This window comes from Betta splendens, chromosome 16, assembly GCF_900634795.4.
Source record: "Betta splendens chromosome 16, fBetSpl5.4, whole genome shotgun sequence".
NCBI lineage: Eukaryota > Metazoa > Chordata > Actinopteri > Anabantiformes > Osphronemidae > Betta > Betta splendens.
In genome coordinates this window covers 12,018,357-12,045,284 of record NC_040896.2, presented here as the reverse complement: position 1 = coordinate 12,045,284, position 26,928 = coordinate 12,018,357, and the positions used below count along the sequence as shown (strand labels likewise).

General features: G+C 48.5%; 3 protein-coding genes and 1 long non-coding RNA gene across 7 annotated transcripts; 2 read left to right on the top strand and 2 right to left on the bottom strand.

The window, feature by feature from the left end:
* Positions 1-3,864: 3,864 nt before the first annotated feature.
* On the bottom strand, positions 3,865-11,269 carry rasip1 (Ras interacting protein 1). Of its 3 annotated transcripts, XM_029128935.3 has the most exons (16): positions 10,428-10,694; positions 9,737-9,858; positions 8,981-9,432; positions 8,552-8,812; positions 8,218-8,459; positions 7,975-8,136; positions 7,264-7,468; positions 6,881-7,179; positions 6,650-6,811; positions 6,104-6,144; positions 5,643-5,797; positions 5,441-5,553; positions 4,785-5,079; positions 4,547-4,710; positions 4,311-4,452; positions 3,865-4,230 (listed from the first exon to the last, which is right to left on the bottom strand). In XM_029128935.3, exons 2-16 carry the CDS (start codon positions 9,856-9,858, stop codon positions 4,052-4,054), a joined length of 2,994 nt encoding a protein of 997 aa, XP_028984768.1. In that variant the 5' UTR covers positions 10,428-10,694; the 3' UTR covers positions 3,865-4,051. The 3 variants fall into 3 exon arrangements, with proteins under 3 accessions (XP_028984768.1, XP_028984767.1, XP_028984766.1); XM_029128934.3 differs by lacking the exon at positions 10,428-10,694 and adding an exon at positions 11,110-11,269 and having other exon boundaries at positions 6,881-7,468; XM_029128933.3 differs by having other exon boundaries at positions 6,881-7,468; positions 10,428-10,695.
* A 544-nt stretch (positions 11,270-11,813) lies between these two features.
* On the top strand, positions 11,814-13,869 carry LOC114842982 (cytochrome c oxidase subunit 6B1). Of its 2 annotated transcripts, none has more exons than XM_029129106.3 (4): positions 11,814-11,927; positions 12,390-12,524; positions 12,909-13,009; positions 13,258-13,869. In XM_029129106.3, exons 2-4 carry the CDS (start codon positions 12,419-12,421, stop codon positions 13,309-13,311), a joined length of 261 nt encoding a protein of 86 aa, XP_028984939.1. In that variant the 5' UTR covers positions 11,814-11,927; positions 12,390-12,418; the 3' UTR covers positions 13,312-13,869. The 2 variants fall into 2 exon arrangements, with proteins under 2 accessions (XP_028984939.1, XP_055359101.1); XM_055503126.1 differs by having other exon boundaries at positions 11,922-12,052.
* A 3,437-nt stretch (positions 13,870-17,306) lies between these two features.
* slc2a3b (solute carrier family 2 member 3b) lies at positions 17,307-23,096 on the top strand. Its single transcript, XM_029129016.3, has 11 exons — positions 17,307-17,334; positions 17,674-17,787; positions 19,377-19,481; positions 19,589-19,746; positions 19,818-20,058; positions 20,142-20,304; positions 20,464-20,651; positions 20,725-20,829; positions 20,915-21,016; positions 21,104-21,307; positions 21,381-23,096. Exons 2-11 carry the CDS (start codon positions 17,764-17,766, stop codon positions 21,624-21,626), a joined length of 1,536 nt encoding a protein of 511 aa, XP_028984849.1. The 5' UTR covers positions 17,307-17,334; positions 17,674-17,763; the 3' UTR covers positions 21,627-23,096.
* LOC129603144 (uncharacterized) lies at positions 17,362-21,544 on the bottom strand. Its single transcript, XR_008692809.1, has 4 exons — positions 21,405-21,544; positions 20,893-21,301; positions 20,432-20,665; positions 17,362-20,046 (listed from the first exon to the last, which is right to left on the bottom strand). It is a non-coding gene; the product is annotated as an uncharacterized LOC129603144 (long non-coding RNA).
* Positions 23,097-26,928: the final 3,832 nt, after the last annotated feature.

Sequence of the window (26,928 nt, the reverse complement as noted above, 5' to 3'; positions counted from 1 at the left end):
TGCCCGGCGACCTGCTAAATCAGACTTTACATCAGCGCCCGCTCACCGCCTCGATCCGCTTTCCGTCTGGCTGCTGCTGCTTACTGTCAAGACAGCAAGTAGGTAATTGTTTTGAGCTGCCAAATTGCACCAGGAGGTATTGGATTACGTACCACCAGGGTAGTTTCCCCTTCTTGTTTCCCCTGGATTACATCAGCACGCAGGCTCCTTCATCTGTGAGTAAGCACATACCTCAGAGTCACAGAGGAGGCCACAAACATGTCCAGAGTGTTATAGCAGGAAGGGGATTATGGGATGCATGGGTGAGGCCAGGAAGTGTGAATTGACCATCCACTGCTTTATGTTTATGCATACGTGTACATGTGGGCTCGTTGTTCTGTTCTGGCCAAAACCCAGTTTTTTTTTTCCTGTGTTCATAAGTAATTAACAACATAGAAGGAAATGAAACATTATCCATATAAACCTCCCCAGGGAGTCTTATCTTATATGACAGTGATTCATTTGTGTAATATCATATCAGAGCCTAGGCCTAAGCCAAACGTAATAACAAAATTGAAGGATATAAACAATATTCCCAGCCACAAACGGGGCTCCTTTTCTCCAAAGCTACATGCTAATTAATCTTCAAAGTAAAAAGCCTTCTTGCGTGACAAAGCGGGTCCTGTAAGTGGCCACACAAACAACACTTTCCCGGTCAGAACAACACTCTGAAGCCCGACGTGTGGAGGGGCAACACATCAGACTCTATTTGCGCTTCGTGCTGCGGTTGCGCGGAGCAACTCGGGGTCAGAAGCCAATCCGGAGAACACGGGCCGCTCACATAATGACTCGGTGCGGTTCCCTGGCTTTTCGACCCGACTCAAACAGCTGACACAAGGCAGATGGGTGGGTGTGGGAGTTTTGAGGCGAGGCGGTGAAACGGGCCTCGTGGCGGTGGAGCACTGGGCTTGTAGGAGCCTGAACCTGTTGAACACCCCTCATTATCCTCCAGGGAGCGAGGCCTTCGAGTCCCCGATCCCCCTTTGCCTCAGTGTGCCGAACCCGCGGCAGGCAGAAACCCAGAGACTATCCCTGACACTAATATGGAAAAAAGCCTGTTTGGAGCGAATACAAGCGCAAATATTATTCTTCCTGAGCGTAACCACGGCGAGCACCTCTGACCTGGCAGTGAAAGTGCTGAAACAAAAAGCCCAAAGACTTTTTCTGCCTCCATCAAAGGGGAGCTACATAAAATAAACACGGCCATCAGATTACCGCGCTGAACACGGGGCCGCGTTGGCCCGCGCCGGCCGCCCCGCCGCACAACCCCGTCGCTCTATGGGAGTTAAGTGTGGGGTCCACTCAGTCAACACCATGACGCAAAATGGAACAAGACTCTGACAGAAGCCCCAGGTTGATGGAACAAGGCCCCTGCCCGCAGGCCCCCCGGCCCGGGCAGAAACATGCCGAGCGAGGACGAGCGGGAGAGCGAGAACACCAGGAAAGTGGGGAAAAGGTGCACGTGGAGGACCACCGGACCCTAACTGGGCGCAACGGGCCCAGTCTAAATTAGCAGCGGGCCCGGACAGACAGCCGCCAGTGGAGGGGAGGCAGGACGCGGCGGCGGTCGGACCGGACCTCACAGGGCTCCTTTATGTCCCTGCACGCGCCGCGCTGACGTAGCCGGCAGAAAGCGGATCCGTCCCCCGAGGACGCCCGCGGCGCTCCTCCCGGCCTCCGAGTCACCTCCCGATGCGCCGCCGCGACCCGTCTCCAACCTCAGCCACACTGCGGCGTCTGTCTGCGTCGCCGCTCTCCTCCCGGCGGCGCTGACCTTCTCTGCAGCCGTCGCTAACCTCACTCGGATTCCTACACCCCCAGTCTGCCTTTTTTTGTCTGCGAGCTTCTTTCCTTCCTCCTTCCCCGGCTTTGTCTGGAGCCGCGCACAATGTTCCAGTCTGACTTTGTCTGCGGTGACTTCACCTTCTTCAGCCAGGTTCTAAATATTTTCAGTCCAGCCCGAAATGAGTAAATGGCCTTTATTATGACTTCCCTGACAATGAGGTCAGGCTTCCATTGCTTTCGCGCCCTTTCCTCCCAGGCAAACATGCCTCACAGGCTCTGCCGGTGACGCTACGGTCATTGGATTGTGTCCGTATCACAGTACGAGCACTACGGTAAAGTGTTCCCAGACACCAGGTTGTAGCTGTTAGCGTAACGTGTGAGAGCCACAGGCTTCTCTGCTTCTCCGAAAACGACTCCTGTGTGCAACAACAATGAACACAATCACTGTGGTCCTCCGGGGCCCCACACCAGAAGCATTACATTACAGCGCTTGCCTCCCTACTGTTCTCATTTTCTTTTCATCCTCCTCTCTTTTCTCCTCTGACTCAGCTGTTTTGTAGGAAACTCCGTCTCTTTGAAGCAGGGGAGGAATCTTTCATTACTCGGCGCAGGGGCGAGAGGAGCAGATGATAGGGAGAGAAGAAGCGCGCCATTGTCTTTGCCCCCCGCTCCCTCCGTCCGCCGCTGATAATTGTGTCGGGCTAATTACAGAGAGCCGCCACAGCAGGTGTGGGTCCGTGCACCTGGGAGAAGCGGGCGACTTGAAGCACGTGTGTGTGAGACACGGGGAAAAAGTGGTCGGACTGTGACTGAGCCGCTCTGGGTGAAAGTGCGTGTGCGACGGCCTGTGTGTGTCAGTGATCGAGATCACAGAAAACAGTGTGTGTCACGGCTTACTAAACCTTACAAGTTACTTAATAGAGCTGAGACGCCGGTCACCCTATTGTATCACAGGCTACTGTGATGTCCCACAACCGGCGTGGACCTCTGCTCGTCTGAGCCCCATCTGTGTCTAATTATAAAGCTACAGACGACATCTGCGCGACATTACTGGAAAGTTGAAATTAGCGCACAAACAGTCTCATCGCACTCATGCACCGCAGCGAATTTCAAATGAGAGCGATTACAGTCACTTAATTGATAAATGTGACCACAGGGAGCCTCTGCCCGTGATTCATTATCTAGAACAAGTCTGTCTCAATGGCATGTTTATGGATATCAGCGCAGGGAGAGATGGAGGAGACGACCGAAGGCCGTGCTGTGCTGTGAACGGGCTCTCTGGGACTGCCTCTGTTTACCGTAAAGGAATTCATGTGAGGCTGACCGGAAGAAAGGAAGCCGCTTGGCCAGACGCCACGGAGCAGCGTAATAACTCGATGACGTCGTCCTAGAGACTTTCTCCCGTTCTGAAGAAATCTGACTAGACGGCAAAATTGTCTGGATATTCCAGAGTTGTGACAAAAGTCACGTTCACGCGCAGTGATATCACCTGTCTGCGTCTGGTCACGACAGTCGCGCCACGAATCATCGATTTGGGATGGTGCTTGTGTTTCAACATTGCCACTCAGCCCCGTTGTTGCGCCTGTGTCACAACAACCGGGGGGTTAACATCCGACCGCTCAAGTTCTCGGCGTTGACCTTTGCGACGACTCACCTTGGTGAAAGCAGCCTCCGTGTGTGGTCGTCACGGTATCGTTTACCCGTTTGAGTCACGACGCTGCGTAAAACGCTGCTATTATTACAGGAAATGAGAATGTGCCTTTGGAACAAATGATAATGTGCGTGTGTGTGTGTGTGTGTGTGTGTGTGTGTGTGTGTGTGTGTGTGTGTGTGTGCGTGTGCGTGTGCGTGTGCGTGTGCGTGTGCGTGTGTGTGTTTGTGTGTGTGTGTGTGTGTGATCCCGGGTCTGCATGTACCTGCAGACTCATCATTTCACGTCAAAGGGGAACGAGTGCTGCATCGCCACCTTGTGGAACCTGACTCGGGTGTCGAGGCCGAGGCCCAGGGGCCTCGCTGAGGGAGGCAAGGTCGTCAAAGGAACCTGAATCAGCGTTTTATTAAAGCCAAAAAAAGCATTCACATAAAGCTTAACGGCCTAACACACGTGGAGACGTAGCACAAGCCAATACAATTATGTTAACGTGAAATAACCGAGTAAATGAATCAGTATAGAAATATCTTGGAAGGGACAATGCAGCCGACACGTCTGTCCTCCATCCGCGGAGCCTCAGAGCCGAGTCCTCTGGTTGGCAGGCAGCTCATCCTGGTCAAGTCCCCACAAGAAGGTGCGGAGACGTGTGACTTCCTTCTGGAGCTCGGGGCTTGGGATTGGCTGGGAGAGGTCGAGGCGTGGCGTCTCGTTTGGCAGGATGAGAGGAGGGTGGTCCAGGAAGCTCTCGAAGATGTCTGAATCGACACCAAAGGGTTACAACCCACTACGACAGACCGGGGCTAATGTTCATCATGCTTCATACAAGCTTTCTTACCTCCGCTCAGCTCCGTGCCTGGTGGAGGCGCCCAGGATGCTGGTGGGGCTCTGGTTGGTCCCAGTTTGTAGTGGGTGAGCAGGTGGTGCAGCTGGGAAGGGCTGAGCAGGACATGATCCTCCTGAAGGCTTGTCCAAGACGACTGGGAGGCGAGGGGTGAACAGAGAGGGAAGGCTGTAATGCAGAGAACTGGAGGCCCGACTACTTACATCCTACCTTCACATTAGCTGTCCTACCTGGATAAGGCGCGTCTTGGGAATACATAGGAAATTGACTGTGATGGACAGTTTCTTCATGAATTCAGAAGCAATGTCTCCCAGTCCAGCTCCCTGCAGCCAGTCCAGAACCAGGTCCAGGTTTGTTCGGATCTGGACCGCTCTGGACCACGAAAACAGCCCGTCTAGAAACAAGAAAGAGCTCATGATCATTGGCGACTGGTTGTTGGCTGCGCCTCTGTGTCGCCCTGACTCTCACCTCTCTCCAGCAGCGTGTTGAGCAGGGAGGTGTTGGTGAAGAAGAAGAGGTAGCCAAACGTTTGGGAGGTGAGCGGTGGCGACAGACACGCCTCCCGCGACAGCACCAGGGAGCAGCGGTACACCTCCACCAGCCCGGCCACTCTGGGCGGCAGCGCCGACACGTCGTCCGCCTCCGCCCCCCCCGCCGCCTTCTCCTCCGCCTCGGGGCCGCGCGCTCCATCCTTCTCCTTCTCCTTGTCGTCGCTGGAGAAGGGGTTCGTGTCCAGGAGGGCCGGGAGGAGTGAGTACAGGGTCTGTGGGGGCAGAAAGAAGAAGCCTTTCAGCCACTCAGCGGACTGGATGGAGATAAACATGGATGCTGGCGAGTCTGGTCCAGAGACGCTCTCACACTCTGCTGCTGATGTGCACGATTCCGCCACAAGGCGCAGCACAACGGAAATACACGCACTCCTCACAGCTGGAAAGAATTAAACTCAATTGAGGGTGGTGGCGAGACAGCTCCAGACAGATCATGGGAAACAGCACAATAAGTATTAGGCCCATTAAGAGACGTCTCGTTATGAACTTTAATTGGCAGTGGCTGCTATCGCACGCTGTCCTGCTTCAGCTGTGGCGTTAAACTGGTTGAACTGGTGGTGGCGGCGCTCCGACTACCTTGGTGAGGTGGTACACGCACTGCTGGAAGGTGTGCATGATGACGTCGTCCAGCTGCGCCAGCGCCTCCGAGCAGGTGTCCATGTCGGCGGTCAGAACCGGGTCGCCGGCGGCTGAAAGAGAGCGCGGGTAGAACGTTGGGCTTCGTGCTCAGCGTCCGCGTCAGCGTCCGCGTCCGCGCGTTCTGCCGGCCGCCGCTCACCTTCAAACTCCCACTCCTTCTCCATGTTCTCCACTTTGACCTGGAAGAAGTTCAGCAGCTCGGTGGCGTTGGACATCCAGAACATCAGGGGTCGGAGGTCGGACGAGAGCTTCTGCACGTTCGGCGCGGTGATCTCACCTTCTTGCTCTGTGGGACTGGATGTCGTATTTACTCAGTGAGGCAATGCCGAAGTTATGTTAGCTGTAAAATGACTGTGGACATTCTGCTGTCAGTGTTTTGTTTATGATTTAAAACAGAACCACCCCAGGAGTAAAAATAGGCTCAGTTATTTTTACTCGGCCATATTTGAGGCATTTTTCAACAGCGCCGTGTTATAACCCTTTCATCAGACCACAAATATGTAGCAAAGACATAACATCACAAGCACAAATGTATCACGAATCAGTCAGCAGGAGATTTCAAGACAGAGAAAACATGACATGGAGCAAAAAGGTTCTTACTTTTGCGTGGGATGCTTATCCCCAAATTCCTTAATGTTATCCTGTAAAGAAAGTTGGAGACAGAAGAAGAGAGCGCAGACATCTTGGCTTAGTGTCTGGGTGGAGGGGGGGGGGGGGGTTCAGGGCCGAACCCTGCAGCCAGGACAATTACAGCACATTTTCCAGCAGCGGGAGCGAGGTGACATCAGCTCATCCTCGCTCGCGTCCGTGAAGGGCACACGTCTGTCTGCTGCCTTTTCTGTCTCGCTCAACGTGGCGATCTCAATCTACCTGATGTTTCACCGACACGTCTGTTTAGGTGCGGTGACGCTGTTTCACTTGTTCCATGGGCGAAATTTACTAACATAGTGTCACATACATTCATACACTGCACTGGTGGTGGGATAGAAGAGGTCATCTGTTAGTTTGACCCAGACTGAAATCGCGAGAGCCTCAGAATATTCTCAGCTACTTGGACCTATTGGTACAAATGACTGCATCTGAGTTTCCTGCCTTCTAGGTCAGTATCATTTTTAAATGTGCTAATTAATGTTGTACTTTTCTCACCCAGACGATTTCTTTAATTAGATTGGCTGACTTGAGTAGTATCTGCGGTGTGAGAGCGGGGTCCAGGTGTTTAGAGGCGTGATCGATCATGATCGACAGGAGATACGCTGGAGCCAGCGGTCCACCTCCAGAGTCCGGAGAGGAATTCTTTGAGATGATCTCCTAAAGGAAACAGAGGAGATGAACAGGAATGCATGCAGTGGCGTCGGCTTCGCCGTCGTCCTGCCTCACCTGTAGCAGGGAATCTGCGTGGCGGGGGTGGAACTTCAGAACCGCCTCGGTGGATCCCAGGTACTGCCTCAGGGTTTCCTGCCTGTCCACCAGGCCCGAGGGGCAGCAGGTGGTGGCGACGTCGGCCTGCCACGGCAGCGTCAGAGCCAGCGGTGGCGCCGGGGTCACGCGAGGGTCTCGGTACAGGAAGAGGAAGTGGTCCCCCAGGCCGATGACGTCCCCGGGCCTCAGGGCCGTCTCCCTGTAGACAGCCACCCCGTTGTGGGTAACTACTCCTCCTCGGAAGGGCCGCATCAGAGCTGGGATGGAAATGGAGTCGCTAGAGTGAAAACATACAGTGCAACTATACCTCGGCTTCGAGCTGTCGCCAAGTGTGGTTCCACCTTGTCCGGTGGGCGCCTCCGGCACCGCAGAGTCTCTTCTGACCAGTAGGTGTCTGGGCAAAAGGTCGGGAGCCGAGAGGAACGTGTCCACCTTCAGAGGCCTCTTGCCCTTCCTCTCCCTCTCCCGGTCCTTTTCTTTCTCCCTCAGTGTGGGCTTCCGTCCAAATACGTGCACATGTGCCGCCATGATGTACAAAACAAAATCCTAAACAACACGCAGAGGGAAGAGTGGCAGAAAGTCAGGGAGGTCTGTGATCCTGCAGGTTTTTGTGTCAATCGCCTATCAGATGTTCAGAGAGGTGTAGGTATGAAGTGTGTCACAGCTGGATACAAAGGAGACCTGTGTGAGGTCATTGTGTGAGACGGAGTGATGCACAAAGAGGGGTTTGTGGTGCCGGTGGGGAGGTTGCGGAGGTATTGTGCTGCTCTGAGGCTGTTTTGTGCTCCGCGCTGAATGGGAGCGCCTCGCGCAGGGATGGAGATCCCGATGGTATGCGGCGATTACAGACATGCAGGTATGATGTCATGTGGAGGGCGTGCGAACGCTCGCACCTTTGCACAATCCCTCCGCAGCGTTCCTGATGGTTTGCACATGTGCTCGCCGGCTCGCGTGCGTGCCGGCGTGCGCCCCTGTGTTTATGCAGCGCATGGGTGTGTGGGTGTTGTTTGGGAGGATTTGGACGTGTGGTATGGTCTGCCGGCGTGTCTTGCCTTGCTCTGATCGTAGCCCTGCAGCAACAGGAAGTAGGGCCGGTCCGTGGGCGGGAGGATCAGGCTTTGGGACATTGCTTCCAGGTCACAGCTGGAATAATCCTTCTCGTCCTCTGGCTGGTTCATCCAGCCAACCTTGGCTTCTGCTTTCGGTGCTCTGATCTGAAGGGACAGGTTAAATGGGGGCGTTTAGAGCGACCGCATCGCCGCGTCAGCGTTTCCTCACCGCGTGTCTTTCTTTACCTCGCCTGGCTGCGGGCTGATCATGCTCACGATGTTCTTCCTGTCCCGCACGGCGCCGTTGTTATTGGCCCGGCCCCCGGGGCCGCGCGGGTCGCCGCTGACGTGGTTGCCCTGGCGACGCCGCAGACTCAGGTTCATGTCGCTGATGCTCCTCCTGAGTTCCGTGTTCCGTCCGCGGTGACCGCGCTCGCTGTCCTCAGAACCGCCCCCCGACGACATCCTGCTCCGCCGCCAGCGCACGCCTGTTGCCCAGAGAGACCATCAGAGCACGGGTCACTTTGACCCCGTGTCGTCTGAATGCAGACGCTGTCTCTCTATTACGTCCTACACATACCTTGGTAGTTCTCCCCTTCCCTCTCTCGCTCTTTCTCCCTCTCTCTCTCCTCTCTCTCATAGTCGTCCTTCCTTTGAATTTCGAAGCGCCGCTCAAACCCGTCCTTAGGCCGCCACATGTCCACTAACAGCAGAGGACATTCCCATGGGGCAACACTTCTCCGGCACTCTGTCTCCCATTTGATAGCTCCATCTGGCTGCTGGATGGGCTTTCCAATGACATCACACAACAGGAAGTCCTCTGGGCTGTGTTTCTGGACAGCTACAGGGTAATGGAGGAAGGGAGGAAAAGGGTAATTATTTTTCCATAACACCGCTGTTTTTGTTTATACTAAGTCATTCCAAATTGGTTAATTTTTTTCGAGCAAACAGTTACGACTAAATGATTGCAACAGAGGTTCAAATGAAAGAAAATTTCCCTGGCTCTCACCTGCGTCATCTGTCTCCTCCCTCTCTCGCTCAGTGTAGCGCGTGATGACCTGGGCAATGAGCTGCCGGGCTGTGGAGTTAACGGTGGCCAGCAGGGAGCGATAGTTGGCCCCGCTGGACAGGGCATCCCCATAGATCTTGATGAGGCCCGGGGCCGAGGACGAGGCGGGGGGCAGGTAGTGGTGGGAGGATGGGGCAGCCGAATGGGCCCAAACCTCTCTCTCCCTGTCCCCTACCGCCCGGTCCCGGTCGCTGTTGGAGCGCCCTCGCAGGAACAGGTGGGAAAGGCGCTTTGTGCGGGACTGGGAGCCGGCCGGCCGTGGCCTGAGGAAGGCTGGGGAGGGAGACGGGGACTGGGCAGGGGAAGCCAGCGAGGGGGTTGAGATGGAAAGGGAAGAAGAAGGAGCAGCCGGGACCTCGTGGATGGAGGCTGCGTCAGAGCTAGTGGTCGACCTAGGAAACAGAGACAGATGGGAAGAGAGAGGAAGGAGAGAGGAAGGTACCAGTCAGCTGTGAATTATGACTCACACACACAAGGACCAAAATAAAAGCCAGAAATGGCACGAGTTGAAGGACACTAATGGCAGTGGAAGTGAGATAAGATGACATCAGAACACAAACTCGCTTATCATTAATTATCAGCCACTGGATTCTATGAGAGAAACATCTGTTTGCTCAGATGCCTGTTTGGAAAATGAGATGCGTGACAGAAGCAAAACAGGAATAAAATGTGAAAACAGCAGCATTTCAGACTGACTTGACGGAGACAGCGCTTGGCCAGCGACCGCCTAGCTTGGCAAAGTGTTTCCTGGGCGAGTTGATCCACAGGCCCACCGGGAAATGGAGCTTTCTGAAGCGCGGGCTGCCAGACCCCTCCATCTGACAGAGGGGAAGTAGGGAGAATTAACCTACAGCATATCCAGATAGTTCAAACGTCATGTGAGACACGTAGCGGCACTGCCAGGATTGAAACAATAAAACAATAGGATGATGTCACCATGAAAATAATATCAACAGGATACCTGCAGCAGGTTGTCAACATGCTGAAAACAAACAGAAAGACATGAACCCAAGCCCAATCCCCCCCTCCTTTTTCTGACTCTTAAAATAATTGCGTGCTGTATATTCCCTGTTCTCAAACAGGAAGTGTGTTTTGTGGAAGGAGGTCCAGCTGTTGCATTGACAGGGAAAAACCCACTGCAAAGGTCACTGCCGGTCCGTTCGTCTGTGCGGCTTTCAAACATGTCTTTTTCTTCCTTCCAGGTAGAATGTGGAGTCTTGAAGCTAATTATTGACTTTTAAAAACCACCCTTTCCTATGTTGCTGTGCCCTGTCACGCACTAGGCCCGCGAATGAGATGGCAGTTCTTAAAGAGCATCCTGTCAGCGATTATGCAGTGGGAATAAAACCAAACAAATGCTTTTAAATATTGATCATTGAAGACTTACCCACAGATAATTCCAATTTGTCAAAAAGAGTTATGATGATTCTTTACTACCAAAACCCAAATGCGTAGCTCAAAGTAATCCGTTAACTTTGCATTTTCCTTTTTCCCTACAATAAAATGCCATTTTTGAAGGCCTGAACCTCTTGCGCGTCTACACAAGGTTCCCTAATGCGAATTATCCATTTCTTTTGTGTTCAATGCACAGAAATGTTGCCTGCCCACTGAATAGCTACTTCTTCTCTCCCACTAGCTCTCAGCCTCTCTGGGTCTATAGATAGAGAAACAGGCCCATTGTTCTAAGTGACAGAATTTCCTTCCTTTGCAGAGGACAACACCTATATCCTGACTGGGTGAGCGAGAGAGAGGGAAAAATTGGTAGAGCCACATTTACACGTCTTTGAGACCTTACTGGGGATATTATACACTGTGCTGTACAGGATAAATAATCCAGATAGCAATTATTTAGTCTGTCTGAGTTCAACAGATGATATCACTTCATCACATCAATCAGAGTCTAAACACCGAAACAGATTCTTACAAACAGAGGCACTAAAATGTCCCGCTCTGATGAGAACAAGTGTCACAGTGCATATTAACACGTACAGAAACAGGCAGAGTTGGACGTTTTGCTGGAAAGAGGAAGAAGGTGACACACAGGGAGCTCGAGGGAGCGACAGAAGCACCTGTGATCTTTGACCTGGTCTTTGACAGGAAGATGCTGATGCGGAAAGGGACTGTCGCTGTGTCCCACTTGAGGAGGTGGATCCTCTGATGTCCCCATTGCTACGCTGACCATGTAATGACGCTCCTCTACAGCTTCAAAGATTGTATTCCTTGATGAAGAACAGATCAAATCACATCAGTTTAATCGTGGATAACAGTAACTTTATTCTATAGGTTTTATTTTCCTGCAACTTAGACTGTTTAAGTTAGCCTCAAACTCTGACTACTGTCTGACTACTGACACTGTCTGGAACAACTTTATTTATATGCGGATCAGGAAAATATGAAATGCAAACCTACTATGTGATCCAGACAGTGCAGCTGTGAATAAATGAGGTGGTAGTGGTGAGATGAGGAGACTTGAGTCATATATGTTCGCTTGACTCAGACAGACTTGCGGTTTTAGATGGCAGCTGACAAAATAACACTCACACCTACATGTAAACAATGATTTGTGACCCAACTCAAGATCAGACAACATGAATGGCTGTGCAGCCTTCTCAAAAATTCAACCTGACAATGTCAAGCCTAAGCAGAAATAAAAATAATTATACAGTAATTTATTATTATTATTATTATTATTATTATTATTATTATTATTATTATTATTATTATTATTATTATTATTATTATTATTATTATTATAAGAATAATAAGAATGAAGAAGGAGAAGAAGAAGAAGGAGACTTTAAAATGTAGAGGCAGGATATCCCAGCATTCATTGCGCGTCGACGAGGAAGGACGTCTGAGAAGAGGACACAGCAAGAACCGGCCCAAGGTTAGCTGTCGACGAGTGTGCATTTAGCTGTTTGCGGTTCACACTTTTTTGCATTCTGTCAGAGATCCTCGTGGTATAGGCTGCAAAAGTTCCAGAAACACCGAAGATTCTCAAATGTGGTTTACGTATGTGAACAAGTCATTGGCGTGCTGTCGGCTAGCATGAGCTAAGTGCTCAACGGCTTCATGTCATTTACGCTAATCATTCATGGCAAAACTGGGCCGCATAGCTAAGTAGTGTAGATCAATCTTGGTGGTTAACATGCATAGTTACATCAACACTTAATAATTTCACCGATGAGTCATAAACCCGTACATAGAGCTAGCCTAATTCAAACAAAAATACTTAGCTTAGCGAGCTAACGCCAGGCTTCGTGTAAAGGTTAACTGCACAGTGACCGTCTTTGTTTTTACTAAAAGGTATTTGCAGCTGTACATTCATTATGGCTACGCTCTTTTTCAGCATCGTCTAGTTATATCTGTGAAGCTAAAATGGCTGAGAATATTGGGGAGAAATTGAAAAACTACAGGACCGCTCCCTTCGACTCCCGATTCCCCAACACCAACCAGACCCGCAACTGCTACCAGAACTATCTGGGTGAGGACAGTGATGAAATGCCACGATTACATTTTTGGACCCGTACCTGGTCATTTTTTGCCTTTGCCGCATCAACAATGTGATCGTAATATGCTGTACTATTAAATAACTGGTACATTTTCTTCCTCCTTTTAAACATTTGTATCATGCGTGCGTTTCACAGAATCTGCCAAAAATATCAAGTGTTGGACAATGAACATGGTTGCTTTTATGTCTGCCTGTAAAGAGCTTTACAGATGTACAAATTGGATTACCAAAATAAGATCTGAGCTTCACCTAACATGTTTAGACTGTCACACAGCTGTTGCATATCTAGTTTTCGGCAGTTTTGTTTTGGGTCAAATTGCAAACCTTTAACACTGATATTTTTTTTTCCTCTCTCAGACTTCCACCGGTGCAACAAGGCTCTATCAGCCAAAGACCAGGACGTGGCTCCATGTGATTGGTACAAGAAGGTTTACCAAAGCCTCTGTCCCATTAGCTGGGTAGGTGCTGGAATTTTGACACAACATATTTTATTTGTCCACTTTTTTCTTTTTTTTTTAATTAATTTAATGTAATTAGATGTTCTTATTACTTATTGAGAAAAGGTTCATTGGCATAGGGCAACGTGCATCATTGACGTGACTCAACTGCGTTTATGGATATAATTTAGTTTTATATTTATTTACCTTCCTGCAGCATGAACATTGCGTCTTGTCATATATACCTAATATTTTCCTATCCTCCACAGGTCGAGAAGTGGGACGAACAAAAAGAGAATGGAAGTTTCGCAGGGAAGATCTAAATTTCCCAACTGTTATTTGTCTGGACAGTTACCTGTAGGGAACCCTGTTACATGCACCTTTACCTCTGTAGTGTGCCTGTGGACATGTTCAAACATCTGTTGTTAACATAAACAAAAAAAAACACGCACAATTTTTACCCAGCATGTCAAGGTCTAAAGATTTCCAGTCGACTGTAATATACTTCTTGGTGTTGTTAAACCACTACATATTTAATTAAAAGACATTGCTCATTTGTTCAAGTTTAAATGTTGTGTTTAATTTGATTTATGTAGCATTTGTCAAATTCAGACAAGGATAATGCTTTTTTCTTCCTTACATCATGAACATAATTTCACAGAGCCAGCTAATTGTGAGTGTTTATGTCATGGACAGGACATGTTCTCATTTGCTCCTAATCTATTTTTGGCACCGTGCAAGGAAAGATCATGAAGTATATCACTGACACTGGAGCTGTTCAGTAGATGTTGTGTCGTATGCTATCTACTCTTTCTCATTTAGTTTTATAAAAATTAGTTACTAATGAGAAACCTATTGAAATAAAACAATCAATATTTGCAGTTGGTGTAGTCTGTCAACATTATTTGAAACATTTGTCTGTGGGAACCTTTTAAATTCAGTTTATTTCAAAACAGGTGTCTGTCTTCTTACTCTTTTTTATAAGTAACCTGATGAAAGGGTGGGTGTTCATTAAAGTGTTCTGTTGGCTTCAGTATAAAGAGCTTTTTCTGCTAGTGAAACCAGGCTTATTAGGATTTTAAAATCAAAACAAACCCAGTTGTAGAGATGAGACAGCAGCTTTAGAAGCTACCTTTTAATCTGTAATTCAAACAGGTCGAAATGGCCTAGTCACAGTGGTGCCGGTAGTTACTGGTGCTCGGTATGTTTGACCAACCAAATGTTCAATGTACCCTAAATGGTTTAAATGTAGTTCAGAATTAATAACTGATTTAACTGAATTCTCAAATGGACTGGTTGCCTTTTAGATTCAGAAAACCCTTTTGAATTGAAATTGCTTTCCCACTCTTGATTGCTCTCACAAATAGACATTTTTCAGTTTTTGGGCTTGTGATTATATATTGTCATCAGTTTGATGAAAAGATGGAAACATGGTAGTTTCTAAAGAACAGGTAAATGTATCCTGAGAAAACCTTTTTTTCCTCTTATAATTTTTTTTCTTAGACTGTAGTCGTGTATTACGCAACATACCCGTCAGCTATCTTGATTTTGAAACCTTGCAGTCATCATCAAATGATTCCAGACTGTGTTTACACTAGAGATGACAGCATATACAGTCTTTGGCTTAAGTGTTTATTTAGTCTTCTCTTTGACGGCCCTGTGGTCTGTGTAGTGTCAGAACATTACTATACCAAAGTTTCTCCAGGGTGTGACTGGGGAGAAATCCGAAGCTCCTTTACATGTGATTACATCTTACTGCCAGAATGTGGCACCATTGGACCAGCATCACCCACTCTCCAAAGAGCCCATGTTGTTGATACCCTGAGTAGATGAGAACTATTTGAATTATTTTAATCCTCTGACTCTGCACACTGAACACTACAACAACCCAGGCATTAGTTTGGATTGGTTGTTATCGCTACACCCTCCATTCTTGAATTATAACACACAGCTCTAACATACTGTAATGCATTTGATGTGGATGAGAGATTTGTATCTAATTAGTTCATCATTGTCTGGTCTCTGTTCTGCAAACATTAGAAAAATCACAAGTGGTTCCTTCACGCTGGGTTTGCAAATGTGTTAGATACAATTAGAAAGCGGGCACAGAGTTAATCTGAAGTCTTCTTTTGATTAGCATCAGCTCACCACATCCTCCAAGAGTTAGTTCCACCCTGCATAAGACAAACATTATCAAACTAAAACTTTGATGGAGAGTAAGAATAAAGTTCGGTGGAGATGAGTGTGAGGCAACTGGGGTCAGTGGCAAAGCATGAACACTAGATAAAACTGCTGAGAAAAATAGTTCAATAAAATATCATATTCAGTATCGAAGAGATACTTAAAATAATATTTAGACCTTGTTGACCCTGAACTAGTCATAATCATAATAAATCTATAACAACCATCAAAAAATGCAAACCTACTGCATATAGCAGGACACAATATCTGGAGTAAGTTCATTGAAGTGTTAAACTATCAGACCTGATAATTCAAAGGATAACGATGGGTTTGAGAGACTGGTCATTGTTTTTCTAAAGCAAACAGTAAAAAATGTGAAAAGGCTGATAGAAAAGAATAATCTAAAGTACATTCTGAAAAAAAAAGAACTGTGAAACATTGGTTGCGGTCCTCATTGTTTACAGCACTGTAAAGAGCGATAAACGGCTTTAACTGAAATCATGAGTCAAATGAGGAAAAATAGTGCGTCTCTGTAACACCAGTAGTTTAAACTCCCTGTTGTACATTCTAACTTCGTCTAATGAGTTGAGTGAAAACATTTGAAGTCTAATTCACTCTAAAGAAACCTGTGGTGTAACATTATAAGTGTAATTGGTCTCTGCTGGACCTACTACAGGATGTCGCCTACTCTATATTGTGCGTGTGTCAGTCAGACGGAGGGGGGGGGGGGGGGGGCAGTCTACTCACTTCCTTCTCTCTTCTCCATGTGTCTACATCATTGTGGAGCCATCTGTGTTTGCTCCTTGTACGCAATCATTTCATTTGCTCTCTCAGGTCAGGTCACAGGGAGAAACTGAGGGATTAGTTTCCACGGCAACCTTTTGGTATACAGATGAAAAGATGTTGGGAGGGAGAGGTTGTACTTTTGAAGAATGTTGTGCTTTGTAGTCTAATTCTTGGACGTATCTGCGTGCCTCTGACTCAAAGTCACTTCTCCTTTTTGGTTAAGGTTGAGTAAAACAACTGAGCTTCCACTGAAGTCTGCATCATAAGAAAAAAAATCCCTGTATGGTTTTTTGAGTAACTCTGAGTCACTTTTTCTCCATAGCGTTGGATGATGTGATGTCACAAATAACTCAGAATTACTCCTAAGTGATGACTGCTCCTTTAGGAAAAATGCAGCTTTATCTTATTTTAGAAAAATAAATAAGACACGCAAAAACATATTTATCAGTGCAGAGTGCTGTCAAAATGTAACATTCAAAGTCATGTGTTTACAGCAAGTCATGCTCAGAGCTGGACTGAGACATGTGTTTGTATGAGTGTGTGTCTAAGCTCTGATAGACTGTTTATTGACTGTTGACACAGACCTTTCACCACCACCCACTACTGAACCAGTGGGGGATTTTTATACAGTAAAAGGAGGCGGTTCACACATCTGTGTCACGTCCACAATGAAAATACCTCAGTTGTTTGTCATGATCAAATTTGCTCGAACCATGAGCTGAACAACATAGTGATTGTGATGTAATGCCACACACTTGTATTTTTGTTTTTTATTAATTCAGGTTTTGGCACAATTCTATGAATAAAAATGTAAACTGATGATTTATCCATGTATCTTTTTATATAGTTATTCTTGAATGAACATCTGTCTGTAACGGGACTCCTGCACCCACGTGAAGACGTAAAAACAAAGCCGTAACAGTCCCACAACTCTCACGGAGAACAAAGTCCACACTGGGATTGTAGGTGGGCTGTGAAATGCACAATTAGCAGGCCTCCCGTTTGTTCGCCACCCACTGAGCCGGTCGCATGATTTCTGCATGACAAAGCTTTTATATACGCGTCCTGGCTGCTGGTCCTCGCGCGCACAGAGGCGCCTTTCAGCGGCACCGTCCGCTCCCCGTCGCTCTCTATGCGGAGACCCGCACGTCGTCGTCGGCGGCGCAGACGCTGCTCGTGCGTCACACCTTCCCGTCAGCGAGTTAGCGTGAAGTGACGCGGCCAATGAGCGAAGTCAGTGGCACGTGTGGGTAACTTGTAATACCTCATAAAAAAAAAACTCTGCCTCATATAAAAGCACAGTCGGTGGGAGGACCGACCATTCATCATTACTTATTTGAATAAGGAGTAGGACCCAAAAAGCCCGGCAACACGTTACGGTAAATAAACTTTTATTATTACTCACCGTGATTTAATTGTTTTATTTGAGCTACAGCGTTAGGTCTAATGGTCTCTATTGTACAGTAGCTGTAGTTAGAGTAGAACCAGCACCTCTGTGCGCATGAAAGAAGGTTTTAGGTGACGTCTGGTTCAGTTTCATTTCTGGGTTAACTGAAACAAGCAAAGCAACAGTCATTTAATTTAAAAGGATGAAGACTCATTTCAGAAATGACAGCAACTCAGAGTCAGAGTTAGTGGATGATACAAACCTCTGCTTCCTTAAACTTTACTTCTACTGTAATTTCTCACATTTATATGGGTCTTGTGTTTATTTTCAGGCATTCTGGTGACTTCTGTTAATAAGGAATAAGAGGCAGCTTCATTTACAGTAAGAAGCTTTAGGCTGTGGTGTCTCTGTAACAGCAACCATGGAGCGGATGGAGAATAAAAAGGTAACTGTTTCTCATTTGTGCTGCTGTTATTGTCTTATTGTCTTAACTTTTATCACCAGTATTATTCCCATTGCTGCCAGAGGAAGAGTGTCGGCGTTGTTTATTTTATTCAGAGCTGAGTTTTCAGCCAGCACCTCCTGAATGAAGTACTTTGTGCTATTTACAAGCCACATGGCGGCGATTCTGTGATTTCCGTGCAGTAAAAGCTGAGGGAGACAGAGACGGAGCTGAAACTGCTGCTGAACAGGTTTAAACACGAGTGGTCCACGTTTCGTGCTTTTACCTGCAGAGGTGGAATGAAGCAGCGGTAATGTGAGATATCAGGCAAATGAGTAAGAGGTCGAGTTATAACAAGCAACAGGGTGTTTTTTATCTGTTATTAATCAATTTGAACAGGCCAGTAACTTTCTTATGAAACCAGGCTGCTGTGTGAACCTGTGTCAGAGATGCTCTTGCAAATCCTGTGGTCTGCCTTTTGAAACACATTGCATCTACTTACTTCATTTTCACGTTTCTTAATATTCTCGTATGTGTCTTGGTTCATCTGACCTGATTTCCAATCAGCGCGTGTTGCAAAATGACCTGCACATAACGAGCGTAACGCTCAGTGAAGGTGTGGATGCTTTGGATGCGATCGCTGGTGCAAGACTCTTTTGCAAAGAACTGATCTGAGCGACTTCCTGTGTGAATGACATCCAGCTTCAAAGAACATGACAGCCTTGTCTATGACAAGCACAGAAAACTCACCCCTCACCCACATTCCAAATTCATATAACCTGAATGAATTTGGAAGAAATGTTATGGTAAAAATAACCTGTTGTGGTTGTTTTTCTGTGCCAGCACTTATATACAGACTATTTTTCCTTCCTGGTGTTCATATCGTTTCCTGCCACACAGACCGATGCAGCAGCTTCAACTACAACTGCTAACGTCAAACACTGTTTGATATCTGTGATATCTGAGGGGAAGCATCCAGCAGCAGTTCATCGTTGCCTCCTGTTCTTGGCCTGAGCGTCATTACAAGCACATTAATTGTCATCATGAATGTTCCACTGATGCTGCAGAGAATGGCCAGTGTTGAAACTTCAGCAGATTTGAAACTGAAGGCTTAAAAGGGATTTTCTGTCAGTAATGAGCCTGCTTGAACCTGAGCCCACGGTCATTAAAACACACATAATTAGCAGGTGAGACTCTATATGTAGATGACTGCTTGAGTCCCTGACATTTAAACCCAGGGACTCATTTCACTTCTGCTTGGTTGTGAATTATTCATGTCAGGCGCATTGGCTTATTATTATGAGCTAAGCTGTAACTGTACAGCACTTTCCAAAGCAAATGGGGAAAACCCTCTGAGAAGGTTTCAGCTTCTTAACTCAGAATCCCTCCTTCGCCCCGTGAGCCGTGCTGTGGTGAAACTTCCACAGCAGGCGACCTGCAAACGCTGGCAGTGTCAGTGTAAACAACAACAACAACAGCAACAACAGGAGCTTTGTAGAGTCGCATCCACCACAGACTGAGGGGGCGATTGTGCATAAGCTGCGCCCGCTCATTGTTCCCTTCGTAACCGCCGTCTTTGTCTTTGTCCGCAGCCGAAGAAGAAGGTGACTCTTCACCTGCTCTACGCCGCCTTCACCGCCGCCATCGGCTCGCTGCAGTTTGGCTACAACATCGGGGTCATGAACGTGCCGCAGCAGGTGCGAGGCCGTGGGGGGGTGGGGGTGGCCCTGGTCCCATAAGCATCGCAGCACTGCCCCCGTGTGGGAGCGTGAGGCACTCGCTCAAGTCTTCTGTGCTTTGACAGAAACTGGAGACGTTCATTCAAAACGTGTCGCTGGAGAGGAACGGGGGGAACTTCAGCTCCGACACCACGCAGCTGTATAGCGCCGCCGTGGCCATCTTCAGTGTGGGGGGCATGATCGGGGCCTTGGCCGGTGGAACCATAGTCAACATGTTTGGCATGTGAGGGCATCAGGAATGACTGTGCTGTTGCTTCCTGCCGTGACCTTGGTTAACCCTGTCCTCATCACTAGGCGTAAGTCCATGCTGATGTCCAACGCCCTGGCTGTGGTCGGCGGTGGGCTGATGGGACTCTCCTCCCTGAGTCGATCCTATGAGATGATCATCGTCGGCCGGCTGATCATCGGCCTGTTCTCCGGCTTGTGCACAGTCCTGACGCCCATGTACGTGGGCGAGATCACTCCCACCGCTCTGAGGGGGGCCTTCGGCACGCTGCACCAGCTGGGCGTGGTGATTGGCATCCTGGTGGCACAGGTATGAACACATGAACACAGTAAGTCGTTATTGGACTCAGACTCAGCCGATGGGACCTGACTGAAATCCACCGGCTTCCTCAGATCTTGGGTCTGGAGTTTCTGCTGGGCTCAGATGCCCTGTGGCCTGTGCTGCTGGCTCTCACCATCCTGCCGAGCGTGCTGCAGAGCGTCATGCTGCTCTTCTGCCCCGAGAGCCCTCGCTACCTGCTCATCGTCCTCAACGAGGAGGAGAAGGCACGAAAAGGTGGGCTCAGCGCCTGCGGCAGCCACTCCCAGGCTTTAATGAGCCAGAGTCTTGAGTGGCTCTGAATGTTTAAAGATCTGGGGGGAGCGCGTACGTGGAGGCGGCGCGGCGGTTATGAAACTTTTACCTGACATGAGGCCTTGGTCTCGTCCCCCGTAGCGCTGGTGTACCTGCGTGGCGGCGAGGACGTGGCCGACGACATCCAGGAGATGAAGGAGGAGGCGATGAAGATGTCCATGGAGAAGAAGGTCACCATCCTAGAACTCTTCCGCTCCCGGGTTTACCGCCAGCCCATCATCATCGCCATCATGCTGCAGCTCTCCCAGCAGCTGTCTGGCATCAACGTTGTAAGAATCAGCTCCTATAATGAAGTAAGTGGTAAAACACATCAGTAGTAACTTACGCTTCTGTTTTCATCAGGTTATTTTTTACTCTACGAAAATTTTTGAAACTGCTAAGGTGTCTGAACCCATCTACGCCACCATAGGAACCGGAGTCATCAACACCGTCTTCACCGTGGTGTCTGTAAGTTTCAGCCCACATGCAGATATTTGAATGACACAGTTTGTGACTTGATCATCAACCAACCCCGTGGTTCTGTGGACTCCAGCTCTTCCTGGTTGAGCGGGCCGGGCGCAGGACGCTGCATCTGATCGGACTGGGAGGAATGGCCGTCTGTGCCCTCGTCATGACCATTTCGCTCGCCTTAGCGGTGAGTGTCCGTGTGACCCCCAGGCGATGAGTCGCCCCGTTGCTCCTTTGTCCTCTCATGTCTTTGAATCCTTTGCTCCATCTGCAGAATACCAACCTGTCCCTGACCTACCTGGCCATCGTGGCCGCGTTCGGCTTCGTAGCCAGCTTCGAGCTGGGTCCAGGTCCAATTCCCTGGTTCATCGTGGCTGAGCTCTTCTCTCAGGGCCCCCGACCTGCGGCCATGACAGTCTCTAGCTTCTGTAACTGGACGGCCAGCTTCATAGTTGGACAGAGTTTCCTTAAGCTGCAGGTAATAAAGCATTTTACACTTACAGTAAACAGCCCATGACATAAACTCCACTAACACGCTCTTCTTCTCTAAGGAACTCTGTGAAGAGTATGTCTACCTCATCTTCATGGTCCTCCTCATCCTGTTCTTCATCTTCACCTTCCTCCTCGTCCCTGAGACCAAAGGCAGGACCTTTGACGATATTGCTCAGGGATTCGCCGTCCGCTCCGCTGACCCCATCCATCCCCCGCAGCCGGAAGCTGTAGTCGTGGGCGGACCTGCGCCGATGTCTCCCACCGAAAAGGTCCCAATGGCGGAGCTCCCCCCCAAGAAGTCATGAGGCAGAGAAACAGTTGGAAACACAGAATTACAGGGTAAAGATAGTTTGATGTAGACAAAAGAGTATGGTTTCTTAATAGAGCTTTTATGTTTTTTAAAGTTTGTTGAAATGCTAAGTGATAGAATATGTTGTAACACAACCCGCTTCGGATGTTATCACCCATAACGAATGGGCTAATCAGAACTTATCAGCCCATCCGTACGGGCCAGTAGGCGCCTACTCGCTAACAGCTAGCATTTAGCTAAGTTGCTACGTTCAGCAGCTTCGGACGCTATTGTGGTTAGGGTTAGGGTTAAATAAAAGGTTACAGTTAGCTAACATGATACAGCTAGCTACAGCTACTTGCTAAGATATGCTCGCTAATAAATCAAAATCAAAAACCTCGATCCTCCCGTTTGAACAACCACCGCTCAACAGCGCCCCTACTGACTCTGCTGGTTAAATCATCTGAGCCGTGATCAACCTTACGGATCAGCGATCTACTGCACCTATTCACCGCAGCCAGTAGGTAGGTGGGCACCTACCGGCCCATACGTATGGGCTGATAACCACTGATAATGACCATTGAATGGCTTGATAACGTCCGAAACGGCTCGTAAAGCAGCTTTAAAGAGGCCAAATTGAATTACCAGAGGATCAACACATAAGTAGAGTTGGGTCCAAAGTCTCCGCTGAACCTTAAGTTCAAAGGCTGGAGAATTTGAGAGGTTTATGTATTGAGCTCAAGCTTGAAAAGGCACAGTGTTTGACCCGTTTGTCCGAATAAGCACAACGTGGAGGAGCTCCTCCGCTCTCCAGGTCCAGAAAAGCTTAAATCCGTCTATTTAAGCATATTTAATAAATAAGTATTATTGAGAACAGAGAATGTTTATATGAATGTCATACGCCAGGACGACGCAAACCTGACGGTACGAAACCTCAGGCGGACTTGAAACAAGCTACTGCCTCGCGGGCGCCCTTTAAAACTGTTACACGCCGCCAGGCAGCCGTTAGTGTTAAACAGTCAGCGGGGATGTGTACAAATGCCATCAAGTCCAGTGAGATGGTGATACAGCACTACTGTTAAGTTAAAGATATTTATTTTGACCTTTCATCATGTGTTTTTGAGATTGTCTGATCTCATGCGTGTCTGTGGCAGCAGCGTTCGTCCTCCCAGTATTCATCCAGTGTTGGGACAGTTGCCTCCTCCTCTGGGTCCGTTCACACTCCAGCAGTGTTTTGTTTGCACTGATGCTCATTTACTGTATATTACATGTGGATCTAAGTTACTGCATATGTAAATATTAGAACTTCAGGGGCTTTGTTCATAATCCTGTTACACCACACCCTCCCAGTACCTCCCAGTATGCACATACTGGGAGGAATATTTGCATTTGTAAGTGAGATGAGTTGCTGTTTTTGTATTATAATGCTTATTTTAATCAAATTGCTTTCACAATCCTCCAAAGGAAATAAATATGTGACCTGTAAGTGGATGTTTGGGTTGAATTCTGAGCATATCTGTGCGTTTTCCTACCTGTAAGTCTGTTGTTTGATGTGGCTGCAGCGTGTGTGTTTGCGTCTCCACGTCTGCTCGGCTGCCGTTCCACTTCCTCTCTGCGGAGCAGAGCAGCACCAGAACCCTGAAGCACAGCCCGAGCTGATCTGAACTCTTGGGTTTCAGCGATGTCGTCAGGCCGGCGTTGATGGTTTTGGGAGTGTTCGCTTTGGGAGGAGGTTTTTGAGGTCACATTTTCTTTTGGGTCGAAACAAAAAGGAAAAAAATAAACTGAAACATATGAGAAACGAGAGCAAACGTACTGTACCTCAGGGAAATACTTGTCTTCACCTCGCTACAGAAAACATTCTTTTGAAATTACAGCTGTTGCTGCTGTTTTATGAGAACTGTTCTTGTAGAACAGAACTATAGAGGTTGGTCAATTTATTTCTGTAGGACTTACGCAAAAAAGGGCTCTATTTGATTTTTCTTTATTATTTTTCTCAAATATTTATTAGGTCCACATAAAAATGGCCTTCACGTGTTCAGAACTGCTGGTAACTTTCTGAACTTTTCTTCAGATGCTTTGTTCAACAGCCTGAAACCAAATCTATTAAACTGAGCCATTTCTATCTTCTGATTGATTAATCCATTAATCAACACATTCATAGTTTGATTTATTCCCAGCGACCTGAGCCCCTTCCCTCCTCACATCCGGTACCTCAGCCGTGGGTAAAGAGCCCCCGGCTGTCTGGGAATGGGGCCGTCCAACTGTGTCAAGCCAACAGGCAACATCTCCCAGCAAGAGTCTTCTGCGGTCGGACTCATTACAGTGAACTGGAGCATGAAAGCCCATCAACAAGCTGCACTGCTGCCGTCTGACCAGCGAGTGGCGGACGCGGACCGGAGGGACTTACGGCTGCGTGTGTGTGTGTGTGTGTGTGTGTGTGTGTGTGTGTGCGTGTGTGTGTGTGTGTGTGTGTGTCGTCTGGATGAGCAATCCCGTGAAGCCATGAGTGTGTCTGGGAGATGGAGGGGGGGTCTTTGAGGGACAGAGGGCACAAATCCACATTAAAGGATGGAGACCAGACAAGGTATCGTGTCCGACTTATGTTCATTTTCCTCCAAAGGTAGAAGAAGTGAGAGAGGAAGAGGGGGAGTCGGACACCCTCGCATGTCACAGCGTGAATAGGACGTGATGCCACGGCGTGCAGCGCAGTCTGCCAGGCAGAAATCAGACGTGTCGCGGCAGTTGTTTGTGGAGACCAGACGAACGTGCTTAATCATTCCCCCACCTCCCCCCTCCCCCCCTCCCTCTGCCTCCCTCCCTGCCTTAATTTGTTTTAAATCCCCTCCGCTCCCTCTTCTTCTCTTCCTCTCTGTCCTGCTGTCAACAGTGGTTTGTTTACTCGGCCACTTGGCAGCTCACATGTTGTATGTTCTGCTCCATAAATACACTTCTACCTCCCTCATCACTGTGTGTGAGCCCCATTCTCTCTCTCTCTCTCTCTCTCTCTCTCTCTCTCTCTCTCTCTCTCTCTGACTCTCATAAAAAGCTAGCGAACAGACTCCACCCCCTCTCTTGCTCTGACACACACACACACACACACACACACACACACACACACACACACACACACACACACACACACACACACTCTCACACTCTCTCTATCTTGCTCTTTCACTCTTTTCCGTGCTCCCTCCCTCTCTCTCTGTCAGTGTCATTCCGTAGTGGAGATGTGGAGTGTCTTTATGTCCCTCTGTCTGTTTTTCCAGCCTAATTCAGCTGAGGAAGGTAAGAACTCAACTTTTCCCTGAATTTTATCCCGTCGGATCTGCATGAACGTTCGATCTCATCGTGAGACCATGCAGGAAGGATGGATGGATGCTTGGCATGCTTCTGTTAACGTGTTCTGGGCCGCGTCGCGCCGGACGGCAGGAAACTTTCTTCCTCCACCTCCAGCTTCGAAGCCCCTGAACAGCTCCCACCTTTGCCCCGAACTCACGCAAACCTGCGTGAGTTCGGGGCTTTGATTATTGGTTGTGTGTGTAAATATGCATGCATATGTGTGTGTGTGTGTGTGTGTGTGTGTGTGTGTGTGTGTGTGTGTGTGTGTGTGTGTGTGTGTGTGTGTGTGTGTGTGTGTGTGTGTGTGTGTGTGTGTGTGTGTGGGCAGCACATCAGAAAGGACCTCGTTGGCATAGAAGGACCAGGTGCACCAGAGATTGTGAAGCTCAACAAAAGAATATGGAAATAGCTGAGGACACGTTTGTCTGTGGACACCTGTATCTCACTGTGGCCCTCGTCTGCCGACGCTGTGGGTGTAAATGCTTCTTGCTCACTCCAGTTTTCTCATTTGCTCTGAAGTTTCAGACTTTGCCCACTTTAGAATTTGCAGGAGTCACTAAGTGAATGAAAACGTGTGAGCTCCATCTGAATTGTTCTGTCTGATGAGTGTGGGCCCACTTCAGACACTGTGTGTGTGTGTGTGTGTGTGTGTGTGTGTGTGTGTGTGTGTGTGTGTGTGTGTGTGTGTGTGTGTGTGTGTGTGTGTGTGTGTGTGTGTGTGCGTGTGTGTGTGTGCGTGTGCGTGTGTGTGTGTGTGCGCGTGCGTGTGTGTGTGTGTGTGTGTTTAGTTATAGGTGGATGCGTGTGTTTATTGTCTGACTATTCATAGCTCCGGCTTCTAAACCACTTGAGGGTCTTCACCAGTCGGCACGCGATTACTCTGTAATTCAGAGCAGCTAGTGGGAGCGAGCCGCACCTGTTCACGCTCGCCAGCGCCGTGCGTCAGTCGAAGCCCGTCACATAGGGGACGTATACGTTGGCCGGGTGTGTGACAGATGGCCTGGACCGAGATGAGACAGAGTGACAGCGAGGGAGAGAGTTAGTGTCCCACTGACTCCGTTTGTGTAATTGAAACAGAGCTCTCTGTAATACAGTATTAACCCAATAGCGCGGACGTCCGTATAAATCCACGTGAACTGAAGCACGGAGTTATGTCACAAAGGGAGGATTTGGCGTCTGTGTTGGCTTTGCTCGCGGTAAATGACGTGTCTGTCTGGACCGACTGCGCAGGGACGCGTTTCCCTCTGTTGTCCGCGTGTTCCATGTGTGCGCGCGCCTTTGAAGTCGATCCGTGCGTTCCAGAAAAAAACGCCGCATCTCTGCTCCACTCGAACGCGTCGTTCCCCTCTGCCTGCGGAAAAAACCCGTCGTCCGCGCGTGAGTGACGGCCTAATAGGCTCTGTATCTACGCCTTCGGCCGCGTGCGTCGGTGACGTGCGGTGAAGCCGGCGCCGGGCCTGCGCGGCGCATCGCGTGCCGCTAGCGCGCTCCGCGCGGCGGGGCGGGAGCCGACGCACCTGATGCCGCCACGCACGAATGGAGCTGCAGCGACGCTCGCTATGCATGAGCAGAAAATAACCTCTGCTCGTTAGAGAAACTTATGTCATACCTCAGGAAGTCCAAGCATAAAATGAGCCTGTGGACGTATTAAATGTGGAAAGTCTCTCTGAGGAAAAGTGGAATCAATATCTTTGCAGTGCTGCAAATTTATTGCAGCTTTGTATAATTTAGAGACGCTTGCACTTTGCTTGAGTATTAAATTTAATATTTAATTTATAATGTCAATTCCTTTGACAGTGGTGCTCTGGCTGCTTTGAGATTTAATTTTACTTATAAAAATACATCTTGGTGCTGTAAAACATGCACATAAATGTTAAACCAGCTGTTCAGCTCTGGTTGAGGGCAGTTCATCAAGATTTAGTCCCAATTGTTGCAGTTAATTGTTTTCAATCAGTGAATCTGTGCCTTTCTCA

What these genes read in the sequence shown, in the direction of transcription:
- LOC114842982 (XM_029129106.3), top strand. Translation starts at nt 12,419, where the DNA reads ATGGCTGAGAATATTGGGGAGAAATTGAAAAACTACAGGACCGCTCCC. An exon ending in CTGCTACCAGAACTATCTGG is followed by an intron (nt 12,525 to 12,908) that starts GTGAGGACAGTG and finishes TTCCTCTCTCAG; the next exon opens with ACTTCCACCGGTGCAACAAG. An exon ending in GCCTCTGTCCCATTAGCTGG is followed by an intron (nt 13,010 to 13,257) that starts GTAGGTGCTGGA and finishes TATCCTCCACAG; the next exon opens with GTCGAGAAGTGGGACGAACA.
- rasip1 (XM_029128934.3), bottom strand. Translation starts at nt 9,858, where the DNA reads ATGGAGGGGTCTGGCAGCCCGCGCTTCAGAAAGCTCCATTTCCCGGTG. An exon ending in GGAAGGGGAGAACTACCAAG is followed by an intron (nt 8,460 to 8,551) that starts GTATGTGTAGGA and finishes TCTGGGCAACAG; the next exon opens with GCGTGCGCTGGCGGCGGAGC. An exon ending in ACGCAGATTCCCTGCTACAG is followed by an intron (nt 6,812 to 6,880) that starts GTGAGGCAGGAC and finishes TGTTTCCTTTAG; the next exon opens with GAGATCATCTCAAAGAATTC.
- slc2a3b (XM_029129016.3), top strand. Translation starts at nt 17,764, where the DNA reads ATGGAGCGGATGGAGAATAAAAAG. An exon ending in ATAGTCAACATGTTTGGCAT is followed by an intron (nt 19,747 to 19,817) that starts GTGAGGGCATCA and finishes CCTCATCACTAG; the next exon opens with GCGTAAGTCCATGCTGATGT. An exon ending in GGAGGAGAAGGCACGAAAAG is followed by an intron (nt 20,305 to 20,463) that starts GTGGGCTCAGCG and finishes CGTCCCCCGTAG; the next exon opens with CGCTGGTGTACCTGCGTGGC.